Consider the following 19,048-nt stretch of genomic DNA (forward strand, 5'->3'; position numbering starts at 1 on the left):
AGATGGCTGGATGGCATCACTGACTTGATGGACATGAGTTTGAGCAAGCTCCAGGAGCTGGTGATGGACAGGGAAGCCTGGTGTGCTGCAGTTCATGGGATCACAGAGTCGGACACGACTGAGCAACTGAACTGAACTTCCTTCCCATATTGCCATCTTCTTCTCCAGAGAAGTGCAATGCACTCCAGCTTAGCTTATCTGCAAATGCTTGACTTTCATCTTCATGGAAAGAAAAAGTTTTTGTAAAGAAAACTTAAATGAAACCTCAAACCTCATTAACCATCCTCCAGGGGCCAATGACTGGCGATGAATCACAGGCTACTCTGCCTAATGGAATGGTAAGCTGACACTGGACCTGAAATCTTAGAGTCTACCTGGGCTGTGGGACTCCAGCTTTTGGTGAAAGGCCTAAAACCCACAGCCTGTGAGAGGGGTTCCTGCTGTACTAAAAAGGCATCTTTAATGGGAGGAAAACATGCTTTTGAACTGTGGTGTTGGAGAAGACTCTTGAGAGTCCCTTGGACTGCAAGGAGATCCAACCAGTCCATTCTGAAGGAGATCAGCCCTGGGATTTCTTTGGAAGGAATGATGCTAAAGATGAAACTCCAAGTACTTTGGCCACCTCATGCGAAGAGTTGACTCATTGGAAAAGACTCTGATGCTGGGAGAGATTGGGGGCAGGAGGAGAAGGGGACGACAGAGGATGAGATGGCTGGATGGCATCACTGACTCGATGGACGTGAGTCTGAGTGAACTCCGGGAGTTGGTGATGGACAGGGAGGCCTGGCGTGCTGCAATTCATGGGGTCACAAAGAGTCAGACACAACTGAGCGTCTGATCTGATCTGATCTGGGAAAAAACAAACAAAAAACAAAAAACCTTGCACAGAAGTGCAAGGAAAGACAATAATATTATGTCTTTTTTTAAGACATAATTTCTTAATTTTTTTCAGGGAAATTTCACATCTGTTATCCTCTGCAGTACAAGCATGATGCTTTCTGTCCTGAAATATTCTTCAGGTATTAAAATGCAATTATAGTTATTTCTGTTTGTTTATAGTTGCTAAGTTGTGTCCAGCTCTTTTGTAATTCAATGCACTGTAGCCTCTGCCCATGGAATATCTCAGGCAAGCATACTGGAGCAAGTATTTACCATTTCCTTCTCCAGAGGATCTTCCTAACCCAGGGATCAAACCTGTATCTCCTGCATTGGAGGGGGATTCTTAACATTGAGCCACCAGTGAACTGAACTTCCTTCCCATATTCCCTATAGTTATTTCTATATGAAATGTCAGACTGAAAAGAGTAAATATCAGAGTGTTTTCTAGTCATGTTTTTCTCTTTTAATCAACATTTAACAAGCAGTCTTCATGGGCTCCAGGAAGGAAAACACAGTGACAGTCCCTGCTTTCTTTCCACAATTACCAATGGCAAGCCTCTACAAGCACAATCTTTGACTTCCTGTTTTCACCCACTTGTCCTACAGACAGCCGGCTTCTCTAAGTTCAACCTCCCACCTGCACTCATCTGCTTTGTCTTCAGAATTGGCACTGACTTTTCAAACACTTGCTCCCCAAGAATAAATGGCATTGCTAGATTTTTACAGCTATGGCAGAAATATAAATTTGGGGCTAAAAAAAGTAAGTAGGATAATCTGTGAAAAGAAGAGAAGTGAAAAGCAAAGGAGAAAGGGAAAGATATAAGCATCTGAATGCAGAGTTCCAAAGAATAGCAAGGAGAGATAAGAAAGCCTTCCTCAGGGATCAATGCAAAGAATAGAGGAAAACAACAGAATGGGAAAGACTAGAGATCTCTTCAAGAAAATGAGAGATACCAAGGGAACATTTCATGCAAAGATGGGCTTGATAAAGGACAGAAATGGTATGGACCTAACAGAAGCAGAAGATATTAAGAAGAGGTGGCAAGAATACACAGAAGAACTGTACAAAAAAGATCTTCATGACCTGGATAATCATGATGGTGTGATCACTCACCTAGAGCCAGACATCCTGGAATGTGAAGTCAAGTGGGCCTTAGGAAGCATCACTACAAACAAAGCTAGAGGAGGTGATGGAATTCCAGTTGAGCGATTTCAAATCCTAAAAGATGATGCTGTGAAAGTGCTGCACTTAATATGCCAGCAAATTTGGAAAACTCAGCAGTGGCCACAGGACTGGAAAAGGTCAGTTTTCATTCCAATCCCAAAGAAAGGCAATGCCAAAGAATGCTCAAACTACCACACAATTGCACTCATCTCACATGCTAGTAAAGTAATGCTCAAAATTCTCCAAGCCAGGCTTCAGCAATACATGAACCGTGAACTTCCAGATGTTCAAGTTGGTTTTAGAAAAGGCAGAGGAACCAGAGACCAAATTGTCAACATCCGCTGGATCATGGAGAAAGGAAGAGAGTTCCAGAAAAACATCTATTTCTGCTTTAGTGACTATGCCAAAGCCTTTGACTGTGTGGATCACAATAAACTGTGGAAAATTCTGAAAGAGATGGGAATACCAGACCACCTGACCTGCATCTTGAGAAATCTGTATGCAGGTCAGGAAGCAACAGTTAGAACTGGACATGGAACAACAGACTGGTTCCAAATAGGAAAAGGAGTACGTCAAGGCTGTATATCATCACCCTGCTTATTTAACTTATATGCACAGTACATCATGAGAAACGCTGGACTGGAAGAAACACAAGCTGGAATCAAGATTGCTGGGAGAAATATCAATAACCTTAGATATGCAGATGACACCACGTTTATGGCAGAAAGTGAAGAGGAACTAAAAAGCCTCTTGATGAAAGTGAAAGAGGAGAGTGAAAAAGTTGGCTTAAAACTCAACGTTCAGAAAACTAAGATCATGGCATCTGGTCCCTTCACTTCGTGGGAAATAGATGGGGAAACAGCGTCAGACTTTATTTTTCTGGGCTCCAAAATCACTGCAGATTGTGATTGCAGCCATGAATTAAAAGATGCTTACTCCTTGGAAGGAAAGTTATGACCAACCTAGATAGCATATTCAAAAGCAGAGACATTACTTTGCCAACAAAGGTCCATCTAGTCAAGGCTATGGTTTTTCCAGTAGTCATGTATGGATGTGAGAGTTGGACTGTGAAGAAAGCTGAGTGCAGAAGAATTGATGCTTTTGAACTGTGGTGTTGGAGAAGACTCTTGAGAGTCCCTTGGACTGCAAGGAGATCCAACCAGTCCATTCTTAAGGAGATAAGTCCTGGGTGTTCTTTGGAAGGACTGATGCTAAAGCTGAAACTCCAATACTTTGGCCACCTCATGCGAAGAGTTGACTCATTGGAAAAGACTCTGATGCTGGGAGGGATTGAGGGCAGGAGGAGAAGGGGACGACAGAGGATGAGATGGCTGGATGGCATCATCGACTCGATGGACGTGAGTTTGAATGAACTCTGGGAGTTGGTGGTGGACAGGGAGGCCTGGCGTGCTGCAATTCATGGGGTCGCAAAGTCGGATGCGACTGAGCAACTGAACTGAACTGAGGATAATCATTGTTATTATTTATTATACACTCTGAATGTGTGAGTGACGTGCCAGGCACTTTTAACTACCTGGTAAAGTGACTACATGTCAAAGTAGGAAAAATAAAAAAGTCCTTCCCCATGTTTCAGAGGGTAAGCCTCTTCCAGATCCAACCTCAAGAGCTTCCATTAAAATGGAGCCAGGCCAGACCCAAGGGCACACACAGCATCCTCCATATTCTCTTCTACGTAACAAAAATCAAGACAATTTAGTCAACGGGAAAAGAATGTTTAGTTTAAAGAACACGACCTTTCACCTAAGGAAAGGCTCACCATAGGAAGTTGCTCCTTTGGTTAGAGAACCTGTTGTTCTAGCACATTTGCTAAACTGTACTAATAAAAATGACTGGAGACAAGGATTCTCCTAACTCTGCTCTTAAATTTATTTCTTGATACTGCAGAAATTATAGAACAGTTCAAGCAAGAAGAGTCTATTTATAAGAAATCCTTTCTCTATCACCCTGACTGTGGAAAGAAACAAGAACTAACCTTATCTGGACAGGTAAATATCTAACTAGCCCTGCAGGACCAACCACAGTTCAGTCTTTAATTGTTTAACTCTGTTTAGGTACACCTTTCTTACATTTAATAAAAGTCCTTCATTCTCCATTAACTTTGTGCTAAATCACTTCAGTCGTGGCGGGCCCCTTGTGACCCTACGGACTGTAGCCCATCACGCTCCTCTGTACATGAGATTCTCCAGGAAAGAATATTGGAGTGGGTGGCCATGTCCTCCTCCAGGGGATCTTCACGAGCCAGGGATCCAACCTGCATTTGCATTAACTTTACTATTAGCTGATTTTAAATGAAGTAAGAAACATGTTATATCTACATGCTTTCTTGTAGAAAAAAATCTAAAATCTACAATGTTTTCTTAACGCAAGAATTCAACACAAGAAATAGTTTCATCATCAAAGAGTTGAGAAACAGAGTAAGAGAGACCTAGATTGTAAAACAGTACAGAGAGTTTTCACTAGAAAGTACATACATTAATTTTATTTAATATATATGCCCTAAGTTTCTCATTAGTCCTTTTAATCAGTGAAAAGTTACTCTAACAAGCTAACCAATTTTACTAATTTATGTTTTTTCTTAATTCTAAAAAAATGAATTTTTTGTAGAGCCAACCTAACGGAAATTCTGATTCTTTAAGGACAATTTGTCTCCATGCTGCATAGAATATTCTAGTTTCTTCCTCCAAACCTACCAATAACCCGGATATCGATGGACGCAGTTTCCACAAATTTTTCCACTTTGACCTGCAGATCATATTTCCCAGAATGGCTCCTCTCTGCTTTTCTGATAAATACGATTGTATCAGTCTCAGAGTTGCGAATGTTGATCTGATTCTTATCGATAGGTGCACCATCCTTTGTCCAAATTAATTCTGGTCTTGGTTTTCCCTTAAAAAAGAAGACAAAAAGTAGAGGTGGAAGGGGATCAGATTGTCTCCAGATTTTTTTCAGCATTAAAAACATGGTCAGTGGCTTACCCTATCCTTGGCAAGATTGGAAAACTGTCTGATGGTGGGCAGTTACAGCAGTAATGTAATATTCACTATTGCCCATCAATTGCATTGGGTATGCAAGGCACTGTTAGGTACATGATATTTATAACTTCCTTTAATCTTCATTTCACAGTAAGTATCATTATCTTCATTTATTTATTTTTGGATAAAGGTATCAAATGACTTTCACAAGGCCTTGCAGCTAAGTGCTGGAACCTGGTCTTCCAGCCAGGTCTCTTCAGCTCCAAATCCTGTACATCCCAGCCTAATGGTTCAGAACATAGGCCCCGAGGCCCCAGAATCTGTATTTGGATCCTGACTCCACTGCTTGATAGCTGTGTGACTTTGGGCAAGTTACTTAAACTCTCTGCTTCAGTTTCCTAATCTGTAAAATGGAATGAGAGTAGTACCTATCTCACATTGTGGTTACCAAGACTGAAGTTCTAAGCTTCCGCGCACTGCATAAGTGTTTCATTGATCATCTCCATGTTAATGATTATTATTCCACTGTACCATGTTGCTCATTTTAGATTTGTCTGTAATTCCCTCTCTGATAACAGCTGAAACTATTCTTTAAGAGCAGACTTTGAGTAATTATAATGTCAGTCGAGGATGTGAGTTTCAGTTTACATTACAAAGGAACTCCGTAAGATTCCTGAGCCTCCAGGCTCAACCCACAGACAAGAACCAAGTGTCTGGTAAGGCACAACCTTCCCAAGGGATCCTAATGTGGCTTGTTGATAGGTTCTGTTAAGGAATGTGAGAGACACATATCAAACCCCTGCCCACAGGCCTTGAAAAAATGGACAGGGTGCTCAGATGTGCTAGTAGGAAGTTTAACAATGTTGTTAAAGATGGGAAAGTAGCTCCAGGTCTCATTTCCTTAAACTGCAATTTATTATTAACTACTAGGGGAAAAAATTGAATTCTCTGATAAAACATGAAGTGAAAAAAGCACTGGATTTAGTGTCTGGAGACATAGACACTATTCACGGCACTACTCTTTTCTTGCTGTGTGATTTTGGGCAAATCACTTAACTTCTCTGAATATCAGTTCCTTCCTTTCTCAAGGTGGGTAAGGAAATCTGCCATTCCTGCCTCTCACATGGGGCTCACATGAGGTCTCAGAACTCCAGAGGCTACATAAATATACAAACGTGACATACTAGTCTCACCGTCCCTCTCCTGGTAAATGACCAGCCCCTAGGGATGCCATACACACGAGGCCCCTGTTCTCATGCTCTTTCCTCCCCAAGACCCAGTCACAGAAGCTGAATCCACTGCCTCCCCCTACAAGATCCAGAACTGGGATTAGCCCCAGTTGTCAACATGGTGTGAAGACTAGAGGGTTAATTCAGCCCTGGTGCAGAGCAGGGTCCTGGGTGCCTGACTTGTGCCAATTCTTAGTTTGATTTAAGGCTGTGGAAGGAGAGAAGTGGGAGGAATCTTGCCAAGCCATCTCCTTCCTCCTCTGCCACGTTTACACCCGCTTCCTCCTTGACTTCCCTTCTGACTTCACATTCTGTCTATGTAGAAGATAACTTCTTCTAAGGCTGGGCCCCAAACGCAGTGAGAACGGCCTGACCTGGCTGTCCCTTTAGGTTAATTTTCATGGGAGCCTGAGTTTGAAACAGCTGTGGGTGTATGTGTGTGTTCAAATGTGTGCACAGACCTAAATTTTAGTTCTAAGGGTGTCTGATATAACAGCCACAAGCTAAATGTGGCCATTTAAGCTAAAACTAAATGAAATTAAGGAAAATGAAAAATTCCCCATCACCCTAGTTCCTAGCTGCTCTTTTTAAGTTAATAGCCTCACCTGGCTACTGGCTACCATATTGGACATTGCATTAACAGAATATGTCTATCATCACAGAAAGTTCTATTGAACAGCATTGTCTAAGGCATAAAAGGAATCAAATGAGTAAGGAGGTAATGGTGCAGTGTGTGTGTGTGTGTGTGTGTGTGTGTGTGTGTGTGTCTGAGAGAGAGAGAGAGTGCAAAAGTGATTATTGTATGCAAAACCTGGTTAAACTTATAAACAACAGATTCTTCTTCAGGAGCGATGATTTAACAATATTCATATACTTCAGTGAGTGACTTCACAATTTCAAATTTCAGTTATCCCTCATTGGAACCTGGGTAATTTGAGTGTGGTTTGGGATAACTGTGGGAAGCAAGCACATGTTGTTTTTCTGCGTGTTACAGCAAGAACTTCACCTAAAAGGAAGATCATTTTTATAGATGAATAGACCCAAAAAGATCTTTAAGCATTTCTTGTTTTGGTGTCTCCTTGGTATTTGCTCTCTGGCCCACTACAGTCATTGAGCTTCAGACAAGATGAGGTCTCATTTGGAAAATCTATGACAGTTTTATAGATTTCAGTATTTCTAAAGCAGGAGATTGTTTAGTCATTCTCCAAATCTGGTCCATCATTTCCTACTTTTCCTCTGAGGAAATCTTGAATCGTGAATAACGTAAATGCTGAAGTATCTCCTTTTACTCCTTAAACACCCCAGCATTGTAAAGAGAAAGTAAACAACCCTGAATTATTACCTGGAAAGGAATAACCAGATTGATGGCTTCTCCAACTCTGCGGATATAGGTTTGCTTCAGGTGCCTTGGGATGCGAATCTTTGGAGCCTCTGAGATAGAGTAGAAGAGCGTAATTTTGTAGTTAGTACCGTACACTGGAAGCACCCTTACATAAGCGTACCTGGCATATACTCATCAGGATTTCCCTGTGCTTATGTCTCTGCAGTAAAATCTTAGATGGGCCATTAATAGATTATATATGGTAACTTTGGTTCCAAATGTTACCTTCAAGCAGAGATGTTTTAACAGTTTGACTCAACAAAATTTACTCTTGACCTCTTTCATTTTCTGCTACTTCCTATTTTTATTATGTAAGAGTTGGACTATAAAGAAAGCTAAGTACCAAAGAACTGATGCTTTTGAACTGTGGTATTGGAGAAGACTCTTGAGAGTCACTTGGACTGCAAGGAGATCCAACTAGTCCATCCTAAAGGAAATCAGTCCTGAGTGTTCATTGGAAGGACTGATGCTGAAGCTGAAACTCCAATACTTTGGCCACCTGATGCGAAGAACTGACTCATTTGAACAGACCCTGATGCTGGGAAAGATTGAAGGCAGGAGGAGAAGGGGATGACAGAGGATGAGATGGTTAGATGGCATCACCGACTCAATGGACATGAGTTTGAATAAACTCCGGGAGTTGGTGATGGACAGGGAGGCCTGGCGTGCTGCAGTCCATGGGGGTCACAAAGAGTCGGACACGACTGAGCGACTGAACCGAAATAACTGAAAGCAAACACTAAAGTTTCTCTTAGGGCCTTATATATATTTTTCGTAGTTTCTAACAGTGAGTATATTCTCCAACAAACATTCAATAAAAGATCTATAATCCCCACATTAGCTGGTAAAACTGACCATTTTTTCTCACCAGAAAATAATAATAATAAAATAGCTTTGTCCAGCTGAAACTAACACAACATTGTAAAGCAATTATACTCCAATAAAAATTTTTTAATAATTTAAAAAATTTTAAAAAGCTTTAGTATGTAGCACTTGTTGCTTATGTAATTATGTTAGAACTTAATGGTAACTTTCTCCCTCTATGGTTATGGTGAAGTATGTAACATGCAGCACTAACCCACTGAATGTTGATATTCATTAAACACCACAAAGATATTAGGACATGTGGATATAAACCTATCAAAGGCAGAAGAAAATCGAGGCTCATGGGTCACAGGGATGAAGTGGGCTCAGTATCATTTGAGGGCTCAGTATGGAATAGTAAATGCTTTTCATGAAGGGACCAACTTAACCCTCACAGCTACCTTTATGGCAAAGGTATTCTTTTTACTTTATAATAAAGAAACTAAAGCCAACAGGGGTTTAAGTCACTTGCCCAAGGTGACACAGCCAGGATTAGAACCTGGAGTCAGCTTCAAGTACCTACGCTCTGCTTAGACACACAGACTGCAGTGTCAGAGAGATCTGGGTTTGAGTTCTAGATCAGACAGTAGATCTGGTCTCAGCCTCCTCCACAAGATCTAATTCACAGGATTGTTGTGAGAATTAAATAAGGTCATCTAGATAAAGCATTGAGCATACTGGCTGAGAATAGTAAGTGCTCAATAAACTCAGGAGCTGATGATGATGATTACTGAATGCTCCAGCTGGAAGAGAACTTGAGGGATCCTCTAACTCCCTAACTTCACAGAGTTAAGGAAAAAGAGACTCAGCGAGGTTCCATAGCACACTAAACCATCATCATAATAAAAGCTAGCATATACCAAGAGCTTATTGTGTGGCAAACATTTCATTATGCAAATAACAGGGATTAATTCATTCAGCTCTCACAAGTTCTTGAGGTGGTAAGTCCGATTATTGTCTCTGTTTTGCAGATGAAGAAATTAAGGCTCAGGAAAAGCAAGTCCCTTGCCTGAAACCACATAGTCAATAAATGAAAGAAACAGAACTCATGTTTCATAGTCTGTCTCCAGAATCAACTAAGAAAATTTGCATTCTTCACACTTTTTTCCATCCATCCATCCCCTAACCTCCCAAAAGGTTTCAGGCAGTCACACCGTAAGTCTGTGGCCCAATATGATCCAGATCTAGATACTCAACCACTTTCCAATATTCTTTGCCCTAGAGCAGTGATGCTCAAACTTTTTGGTCTCTGTATCCCATTACACTCTTAAAAACAATCGAGGAAGGTCCCACAAAGCTTTTGTTTATATAGGCTGTATCTATCATACTAACCATATTAGAAATTAAAACCAATATATTTTGAAATATTTATATACTTACTTGAAAAATAACAACATAAATATCATTTTAATGAAAACAACCATATTTACATTAACAAAAACTTGTGATATGAGTGGCATTATTTTCTGTTTTGGCAAATATCTTTATTGTCTGACTTATAATCTATTGCAATATGTTGTTTTGCTTGAAGTGCTTGAAGAAACTTTGGCTTCACACAGAATATTTTAATAAATTTTTTCAGACAATTGTGGATATTCCTTTTTGATTCTATACTAAAACATGAATTGTAATTTCTTAAGGGTTAGCTACTTCCTGGTAGCTCAGATGGTAAAGTGTCAGCCTACAATGCCGGAGACCCGGGTTTGATCCCTGGGTTGGGAAGATACCCTGGAGAAGGAAATGGCAACCCACTCCAGTACATGGCATAAAATCTTGACATATACTTTGCATTTCACTGTCACACATATAGGGAAAAAGTGTACTCAAGAACCAAGGTTTAAAAATGATTAAATGATTAATTTTTTATTATAATCATTTAAATAATCATAGTAAATGATTATTAATGATTTTTATGCCTCATCAAGAACACTCTAAGACCCATTTATTTTAATTGGGAGTGCATGGTGGTAAGGAAGAAAAGACTGACAAGACAAATCTGTGCTAAGGCACCAGCACTTTTACACACCATTGCTTTTGGACCACCAGTGCAAAGGTCAAACATTGAAAAGGGAAAACAACATGTTCATATTACTATGAAAATGATTTTGACCTCACAGACTCATTAGAGCCAGTTGCTGCTGTATGGATTGTTTGAACCGTTTCTTCCCTGCCCCTCTCTCTCCATTATAAAAAGGCAGCCCAAACAGATTTGGCTCATGCAACCTGGTGTACTTATCTGGTCCTAGTACTAGGTTAAAAACTGGGAGCTGACCTCCCACACTGCCTATAAAGGGCTATTTTGTTCATTTCTAACCCCCAGGAAATATTAATAAAATATCAAAGGAGTGATAACAAAAGAGGAGGGTTTCAGAAAGAAAGCAGTTAAAAAAACATGGAGACAAAATTTTGAAAGCCTTGCCACCTACCTATGATTTCCTTCACAAGGATGGGCTGAGAGTAGTACTTGGGCTCGCTGGCACCGGCGGCATTCACAGCCTTCACACGCACAAAGATCCTTGAATCCATCGGCAGACCTGTGATGGTGAACTTGGTCTTTTCGATCAGTTCTGTATTTGCAGCTATCCAGTCGTCAGCTAAAGTCCATTAAGGAAAAAAAGAAAAGAAAAATAATAGTTAGTGAAAGAAATCATCTTGTTAAACAATTTATTCCAAATTAGTGTTTTACTCTAAATCATTTTGAGGGACTATGACTTTGCTCTGAACTCAGACTACATGGCTGGGCTTTTATCATATTTAAATGAATAATGGCCTAGAATGGCTAAGGTAAAAATCAGGAATGATAGTTAGATTCTGCTATTTCTAAAAAGTCTCTTATACATGATACTAGGGTATCCTGAATGATAGTGACTGTTCCAGGAATTTTGTAGTAACTTATTCCAATTTGGTTTTACAGTATACATTTTTTACAATTAATATAACCATGATATTTATCCATCAATATACGTTAAAGTTAAGGAAAAAAGGAACACTATTCATATGAATGAGAGACACTGATCTTTATAGTCATATGATCTCTCCATTTTATCCTGGCAGGCTTATTACTATAAGACAATAATATGGCCATGGGAAGTCTGAAGTGAAGTGAAGTGAAGTGAAAGTCGCTCAGTTGTGTCTGACTCTTTGCCACCCCATGGACCTGCCTGCCAGGCCCCTCGGTCCACAGAATTCTCCAGGCAAGAACACTGGAGTGGGTAGCCATTCTCTCCTCCAGGGGATCTCCCCAACCCAGAGATCGAACCCAGGTGTCCTGCATTGCAGGTGGATTCTTTACCGTCTGTCACCAGGGAAGCCCATGGGAAGTAGGATTATGCCCTCAATTATGAAGAAAAGAAACCTATATCCACAGTAAAGAGGAAACACAGCTCAGGAGCCAAGACCTCATAAAGAATTGGCATAATCTTTCACTTCAGTCAAAAGTTCTGATTTTTAAAAATGTTTTTGGTAGCTTTGTCTGTAACGTCAAGAAAATTTAAACCCAGCATCCACGTTTTACAAACATTTCAAGTTCTAAAAGTTTACATGCATTATTATGCCCATGGAGGAAAAACAAGAAAGAAGAAGGCTTGGTTCCCACCTTATTAACTCATGGCCCACCCTCCCCTTCCATCCCTAAGGGCTTTTTGTGTGTGGGTGTACTTCATGCTCGGTCTTGGAACATTCCCAGAAACTTTATCATACAGTAAGAAACTTTGAGAGCTTTCAGAGAATACTTTACCTGGTAGATCATATGCAGCCTCCCCATTTTCATCAGACTGTTTTGCTGATGTACCTTTGAGAATCCGTCATTAAAATTAATTAAAGACACCCACTTTCACACCAGAAGAATATCGTATCAGTAGTCAGCATTCTCTGTTAGTAAAGTGTGCAAAGTATGCAAAGATATTTGTCTTCAGAACAGTGACGGAAGAGACCAAACACGTTAGAGGAGAGGGGAATTCCTCAGGAGGGCCACAGCCTGCTCTGTCCAGACTGTGTTTTTTTTTTTTGTCCTGAGGCACCTGCCACAGAGAAGAGGAGGAGAAAGGAGGCTGGGACACCTCCAACTCTGGGAGCAAGAAGTAGAAAAGAACAAAGCAAGACCCCGAAGACAAAAGCGGAAGAGGTCCTAGACTCCATAGGGGAGCAGTCTGCAGTGGAACAGTCTCCCCTTGCTCTTGTCCCTGCCACCTCAGCTGGGGAGGGTCTGGTGGGTCCTCAGGGAACATAGTTCTCCCTATGTGGGGCTCACACATCAGAGTCTGGGAGTGAGGGTGCTTGAGATAAGGGCAGCCCTGTCTTATCAGGAATTGGAAGTGTTCTCCATGGAAATAAAAACTGCCCCCCGCAGCCCAGGAGGCAGCCCCTGGTTGTCATGACAACAAGCTCTTGGTCTAGCAAACAAATTAAGCTATCCTGGGTTCCTGCATTCCACACAGGTGGAGGATGCTCCTGGCTCACAGAGGGGTTGTGGGTGTTCCCCTAGTGGTTCGGAATGATGACCATCTAGGTTATCAGGAAGGGAGCAGGGGGATGGGGATTCTTCTTTCTCTTATTTCAGCCCTTCTAGAGTATTAGGGAGAAGGAGCAGCAAGCCAGAATATCCTGGTGGCTAGGAGGGCATGTGAATGATACAAATTACTCAGGACTTTGAAAAAGAGAAACACCTTGAAGTCAATGGTCGGTCTGGGGGCTACCATGTTGATATTTCATAATGAAGAGACAATTGATGAGAACATGAAACAGGAGACTGAGAAAACATGCATGAACAAGTGAAGAAATAGGAAAGAAGAAAATTTCAAGAGGAAACAGGACAAAGCAAGATCAGAGAGAAATAAAAACAGCTTTTCATGTTGGAACTACTTGAGGGAAACAGAGAAAGAAACTGGTGTCCAGGGGTTGGGAAAGGAATGTGAAAGTTATTTGATACATGAGGAAAAGTTTTCAGGAAGAAAAGGAAGAACCAGGGTGAAGGAAGAAAGTGAAGAGTAAAATGGTGCAGGCATTACAAAGTAAAATAAAAACCAAGAGAGAGACAGAGTCCAAACCAACACACGATCTTATAAAAGAAAGAATTCTCTTACAGAATAAAACCTGACGTAGCTAAAAGCATCAAACACTACAGAAATTAGTCTGGAGGACAACAGCCATTAAGAGAGAATGGAGAATAGGGCAGCCACAGAAAGGAAGTAAGAAAAGACTGCAAGAAGAAAGATATACACGTTATGAAAGAATTTCCATAGAAAGCTAATTCCAACACATTATGTGGCAAAATAGATACATAATAATGACTGTGTACATATATATATGTATAGGGGGCATACATATATATCTACACAGACCACACACAAAATTATGTAAAATACACTTCGTTGTATTTTATCTAAGGTGGGTAACATCAAAATGACAGCCATCTATCATTTTGCTGTATCTTCTTACTTTTTAAACCTATCAGAAAGAAAAGAGTAAAGAATTTGCTCTGTTTCATACATACACAAAAGGTTCACATTCAGCAGCCCCATCACATAGAAGACTGGGGAAGTCTGCCAGCAGGGCAGTATAAATAGCAGAGAGGAGGGCTTGGGGGGTGTTCCAAACAGGTGGAGGGGAATGGAACGGGAATAAACCATAGTCTGAAGTGCTCAAGATTTTATCTGTTGCCTGAGTGACAATGCCCCCTCCCACACTGGGATAACTCTGGGAACTGTTTTCTAATTCCCCCCATTGTTGTTTTGGTTAGTGGATATCAAAGCCCTGGAAAAATCAAGCACAGTGCTCTGTGAGTGCATGTGAATGGAATGGAGTGTTACCAAGATTCTCTATTTCCCCTTTGTCTTCTACCCTCCCGACCAACTCAGGTTATTTCCACAGGTGCTCCCATCCAGAGGCCTGGGGCTTCTTTTTCAGCAGTCTGCTCTTCAAAGAAGTTTCGTCTTCATAGGCGCTTTCCTTCTGTTCACACTCCTGTTTTCTCAAATGTGCTCTGGAGTCTCTCTTTCATTCATGTAAGAGTCATGTTAAAGTTGAGGGTTCAAAGAATTTTCTTAGAGGCTATCTTGGCCTCTCATTTGTCAAGATTTGAACAAACTTCCCTGGTGGACTGTTTACCTACCATCATCTAGAATGGAGCCTGAGTTTAGAGCTAGGGCAGTTTTATTCACCCATCTCCAAATCATGACAAGTAGGAAATTAAAAAATACAAGAGGCTTTTAGTGAACTGTACCTTTTTTTTTGGTTTTAGATGTACTCCGGCCCATATTTTCTTGAGTCATTTTTTATTTTTTATTATTGCTATCAGCAAGAGGTTTTTTTTTTTTTTTTTTGCCAGTTTCTATTCACCTCCTAAATGTAAGCCATTAAACCATTAAAATTTTATACACTCATGTCCTGAAACAAATTACTGCCATTTGTCAAATCTATTTCTTATACCCTCTGGTGTAAAATTCTTTACTGATTCTTTAAAACACTGAAAGTTGTTCTTGATTATTCTTTTTTTTTTTTTCCTGTAAGAAGGCAGGAATTGATCACCAGATAGTCAAATATATAATCTCTCCTTACCTAGAAATAGGTAGCTCTGCTGATAACTGACCTCTGCTCAGTATAGAGTTTAGCATTTCCAATTTGCTTTATCCTAACTAGACTTTTATTTTGCTTCGGCACATTTTAATTCCACCAATTCAAGAAGAAGGGATCCCTGAAGTTTGGTTCGAATCCCTCCTCCTATGTCCTAGATCTATAGTGTGGTCAGATCTGGGAGCCCATCTGGATATTTTGGAGATCTCAAATGATTAATACCAATGAAGGGCTGAATTCTTATCTATCACAGAAGGATGACCTTTGGCTTGTCATTTTCAGTAGGCAGGAGAAGAATTCCCAAGACAGAAACAAAAGAAAGGGGGGCATATCTCACCTATCGATGACGGTATTCGTCTGAATTATGAGCCGTACTTACTTCCTTCAAAGCAATACTCTAGCACGTAGCCGTCTAAACCTGCTGCGCCAATCTGGTCTGGGGGCCGCCACTTCATTGTGACTGTGGTGTCAGTTACAGAGTCAACGGTCAGAAGAGTAGGAGGGCTGGTTACAGCTTTCAGGATGAGAAAGACGGAAAAAGCAGAAACTATTAGCTACGGAATTGTGGCACAGGAACTGTGGTCAGATGAACTAGGACACAAATAAAAATGCACACAGAAGCCCCCACATCTTAATAAAATTCAGTGACGACTTCTTGAGTATACGCTGTGTATGTGGCAAAGATCCGCCAGGCATGAAAAATATTTTAGAAATGCTGCCACACGTGCCCTCCACTTGGGAGGTTGGTGTGGGATTCTGGGAGGCCCAAGGCATTTGAAAAAAGTCAAAGTTTGAGATCTAATGATCTAGTGTAAATTTCCCATAACTTCTTAATTTTCAAGTGCAAACTCTTCTTGAAAATTACACTTCTCTACCATAAAATGGCAGACATCTTAATCTCTTTCGTTGCCTTTACTGAATTGACTTTTCTGGTTCACAGATAACATTTAAAATGTAATTGTAAAGCAAAGAGACTAGCTTCCAAGTGTACTTGGTTGAATAGATCTCAATTTGTTTTAGTTATAGTGTCTATACTAAGGTGCTGGCTTATATTTTCAAAAGGTCAAAGGAGGGTAGTCATGTCTCAACAGGCTCAACTCTGTTTCCAGTGAGGAGGGGCAACAGAGCCACCCACAGCTGTCTTTGGAATTCCAGTAATAAATTCCAGGGCCTACAGTATGAAGGCATTCAACTCTATCACACTGTTTGTAATTTCTTAGACAATTGTCCCGAACAATTTCTAGTTTCTTGCTCTGGCGCCACTCCCAAGAAGCTTCTAGGTGTGGCTCAGTTAGAAGTCAGAAGACAGCAGTCACAACCTGGGGCAATGAGTTTCATGACAGAGACACATCTCTCTTGACTCACCCAATGGAACAAAAGGCTTGGAGGGCATACTGGGCTTAGAGATGCCAACAGCATTGACAGCAAAGATGCGGACCTCATAGGCCACACCTTCAATCATCTTCTTGGGCTCAAACATTGTTTCTTTGCAGAGATCGAAATTCAGCCTCATCCATCTGGAGCTTTGTTTCTTTTTCCTCTCAATGAAATACCCTGAAGGGGACACAAAATGGAATCAGGTTTTTCCTTGGCTTCTAAAAGTAAACTTTGTCAGATAGAATGCTCAACAATTTCTTAAATTCTCAGTATTCTAAGTGAAAAAGTCATACATGTATCTTCAACTCATCTTATTCCATCAGTTGTTTGAGAGAGATTATAAGGAATACAAATATTAACATCATGGGATATAGACAAAAATAAAAACACTAAAAAGTTAGTGGTGCAAGGAAGAGAAGAGGAAAAAGTAGACCACAGATATGTAGGCCATAGAAATTAGAACAGTGACTATGAGTCCCAGCAATGTAAGTGAGAAGGGGGAATAACCAGTTTTGTAAGTTTCATTATTAGCAAGGAGAAAAATGTTCTTGTTCCATGGGGGAAGTAAATTCTTCTAAGGATTTAACCCTAAATGAAACTGCGTCATAGACATAATTCTCTGGAGCTGGGCATTTACTGACCAGAACAAAGTTAGACTTATGGTTGTTTCAAAATTAGATACTGAATAGAAATGTCAAAAAAGAGGACAGGAAATCAGATGATATTCATAGGAGCTATTTAAATCTCAAGTACTTAAAGGACATCCCCCAATATATTTTAATTTGAATGGATATTTAAAGATTTCTTCTAAATTCAGTATTTTAAAATGTGTTTTGTGCTAATATGCATAAAGAGCACATCAACTCCATTGGCCATTCCACAGATGAACCAACATGCAGTTACCTAAGATTGGGGACCCTCCATCATAGACAGGAGGCTCCCAGGTCATGATGCACCAATCGTCTCCCACATCTGTCACATTTGGTGCCACTGGAGGATCAGGGATATCTGTAACATACAAACAAATTGAATAAAATAAAATAAAATTGACCAAAAGCACACACAAAAAAATGTTCATTCGAAAATATGTTTTGGGGTAATAATCACAGAAGCAATGCTATTTCTGATTATTTTTCCATGTTTACTGAAATGCACTGGCTAACTAGTTTAGGCATAAGGTCCTGTTCCCTATGGAATCAGGGAAGGTGAGCCCAATACAAATACAAATGATGTCTCCAAATCTTTTAAGCTAGTGTCACTTTATAGGACCGCATGAAATTCAAGCCTCTTGTTGTTTGTCTTGAAAATGGTGACTAAGAAATTAAATAATTGCCTAAATATTGGATGGGATTTTGTTTCTTAACTACAAAGTGAACTTCCAGCAGAACTAAATCAAAGACTAATCATTGTACATTTTGCATCAGTTGGAAGATTCAAGATGTTGACTGGTAGAAATCCAAGTCAAAAATGGCAAGTTAGGGACTTCCCTGGTGGTCTAGTGCTTAAGAATCCACTTAGCAATGCAGGAGATACAGGTTCGATTCCTGGTCAGGGAACTAAGATCCCACAGTCCTAGGAGGAACTAAGCCTGTGTGCCGCAACTACATGTCACATGTGACATGTGGGTCCACATGTCACAACTAGAGAGTCCATCCAACCACAACGAAAGATCTTCCAAGATGCAACGAAGACCTGGCATGCCACAACAAAGACCCGACACAGCCAAATAAATAAATTTTTTTTAAGTGTCAAGTTACCATGTCTTCTACAGTTCAATATGTAATAAAGTGACCTTAGCTTTGGATCAATTTGAAATATGTTTCTTGAGGGAAAAATAAAATGGAATGAAGAAATCATGAGATTTTGGTCTATCAGTAATCTGCTAGACTCATTTCACTTGGTTTTGGGGTCTGGAAAAAAGTATTTAGAAAGTCATCTGAGAACTAAGGCAGGTCTTACTCCTCTGTGTGGAGTCCTGCCCCAAGGCCACAGGTGCTAGGCCTTGCACTAAGACCACAGAAGTGGAGCCCAGAACCAAGGTCACCTCTGGAATTGACGGAGCCCCTTTGTGAACATTGCCAAAAGCCACCCTGATCTTAAATTATCAGCAGACTTCCTGATCCCAAATGAAGCAAAAGTGCCCACCCTGGTAGTCACCCTATGGCTCCCTAACCAATCACCTAATGCCAACCATCCAGCAGGAATTTGCTTTGTCTTGAGGCTATAAAAATTGGCTACTAACCCATAAAAAGCATTGACTCTCCCTGGACTGGCAGGAGGTTAGCCCACTGCATTTGCAGTGCCCTCATAATCTCTGCTCTTTGTTCTTAATAAACTCACTCCCTTCTGAAAACCTCTGTTTCTGAAAATTCTTTTCCAACCTGCGCTTGCACTGCCTCGGCACTCTACAATGAATGTGATGCCGGAAATTATTTAACAATTGTGTGTCAGTGACTGTGGAAGACACTGAAAGGGAGTGTGACTGCAGAGAACTTGGTCAGCAACCCCAAAGTCTAACTTTAGCTATTCCTTCTTGCAACTGGTCCTCTAGGCAAGAAAAAAGACGAGAAGGGAAGGAAAGAAAAGAAAA

At 40.5% G+C, this 19,048-nt stretch overlaps 1 protein-coding gene across 9 annotated transcripts in view; it reads right to left on the bottom strand.

Moving 5' to 3' along the window:
* MYBPC1 (myosin binding protein C1) overlaps positions 1 to 19,048 on the bottom strand; it is a 101,353-nt gene that overhangs the window by 13,734 nt on the left and 68,571 nt on the right. For 7 of the 9 annotated variants that reach the window (XM_055575552.1, XM_055575595.1, XM_055575524.1 and 4 more), the window contains 7 exons: positions 17,362 to 17,466; positions 16,447 to 16,635; positions 15,461 to 15,595; positions 12,248 to 12,301; positions 10,938 to 11,105; positions 7,609 to 7,697; positions 4,756 to 4,951 (listed from right to left, as the gene is read on the bottom strand). In XM_055575552.1, coding sequence (XP_055431527.1) covers positions 4,756 to 4,951; positions 7,609 to 7,697; positions 10,938 to 11,105; positions 12,248 to 12,301; positions 15,461 to 15,595; positions 16,447 to 16,635; positions 17,362 to 17,466 — 936 coding nt within the window. The remainder of the gene's footprint in view (positions 1 to 4,755; positions 4,952 to 7,608; positions 7,698 to 10,937; positions 11,106 to 12,247; positions 12,302 to 15,460; positions 15,596 to 16,446; positions 16,636 to 17,361; positions 17,467 to 19,048) is intronic. The other 2 variants (XM_055575563.1, XM_055575579.1) reach the window with 1 other exon arrangement.

Source organism: Bubalus kerabau, chromosome 1 (genome assembly GCF_029407905.1).
Source record: "Bubalus kerabau isolate K-KA32 ecotype Philippines breed swamp buffalo chromosome 1, PCC_UOA_SB_1v2, whole genome shotgun sequence".
Lineage (NCBI taxonomy): Eukaryota > Metazoa > Chordata > Mammalia > Artiodactyla > Bovidae > Bubalus > Bubalus kerabau.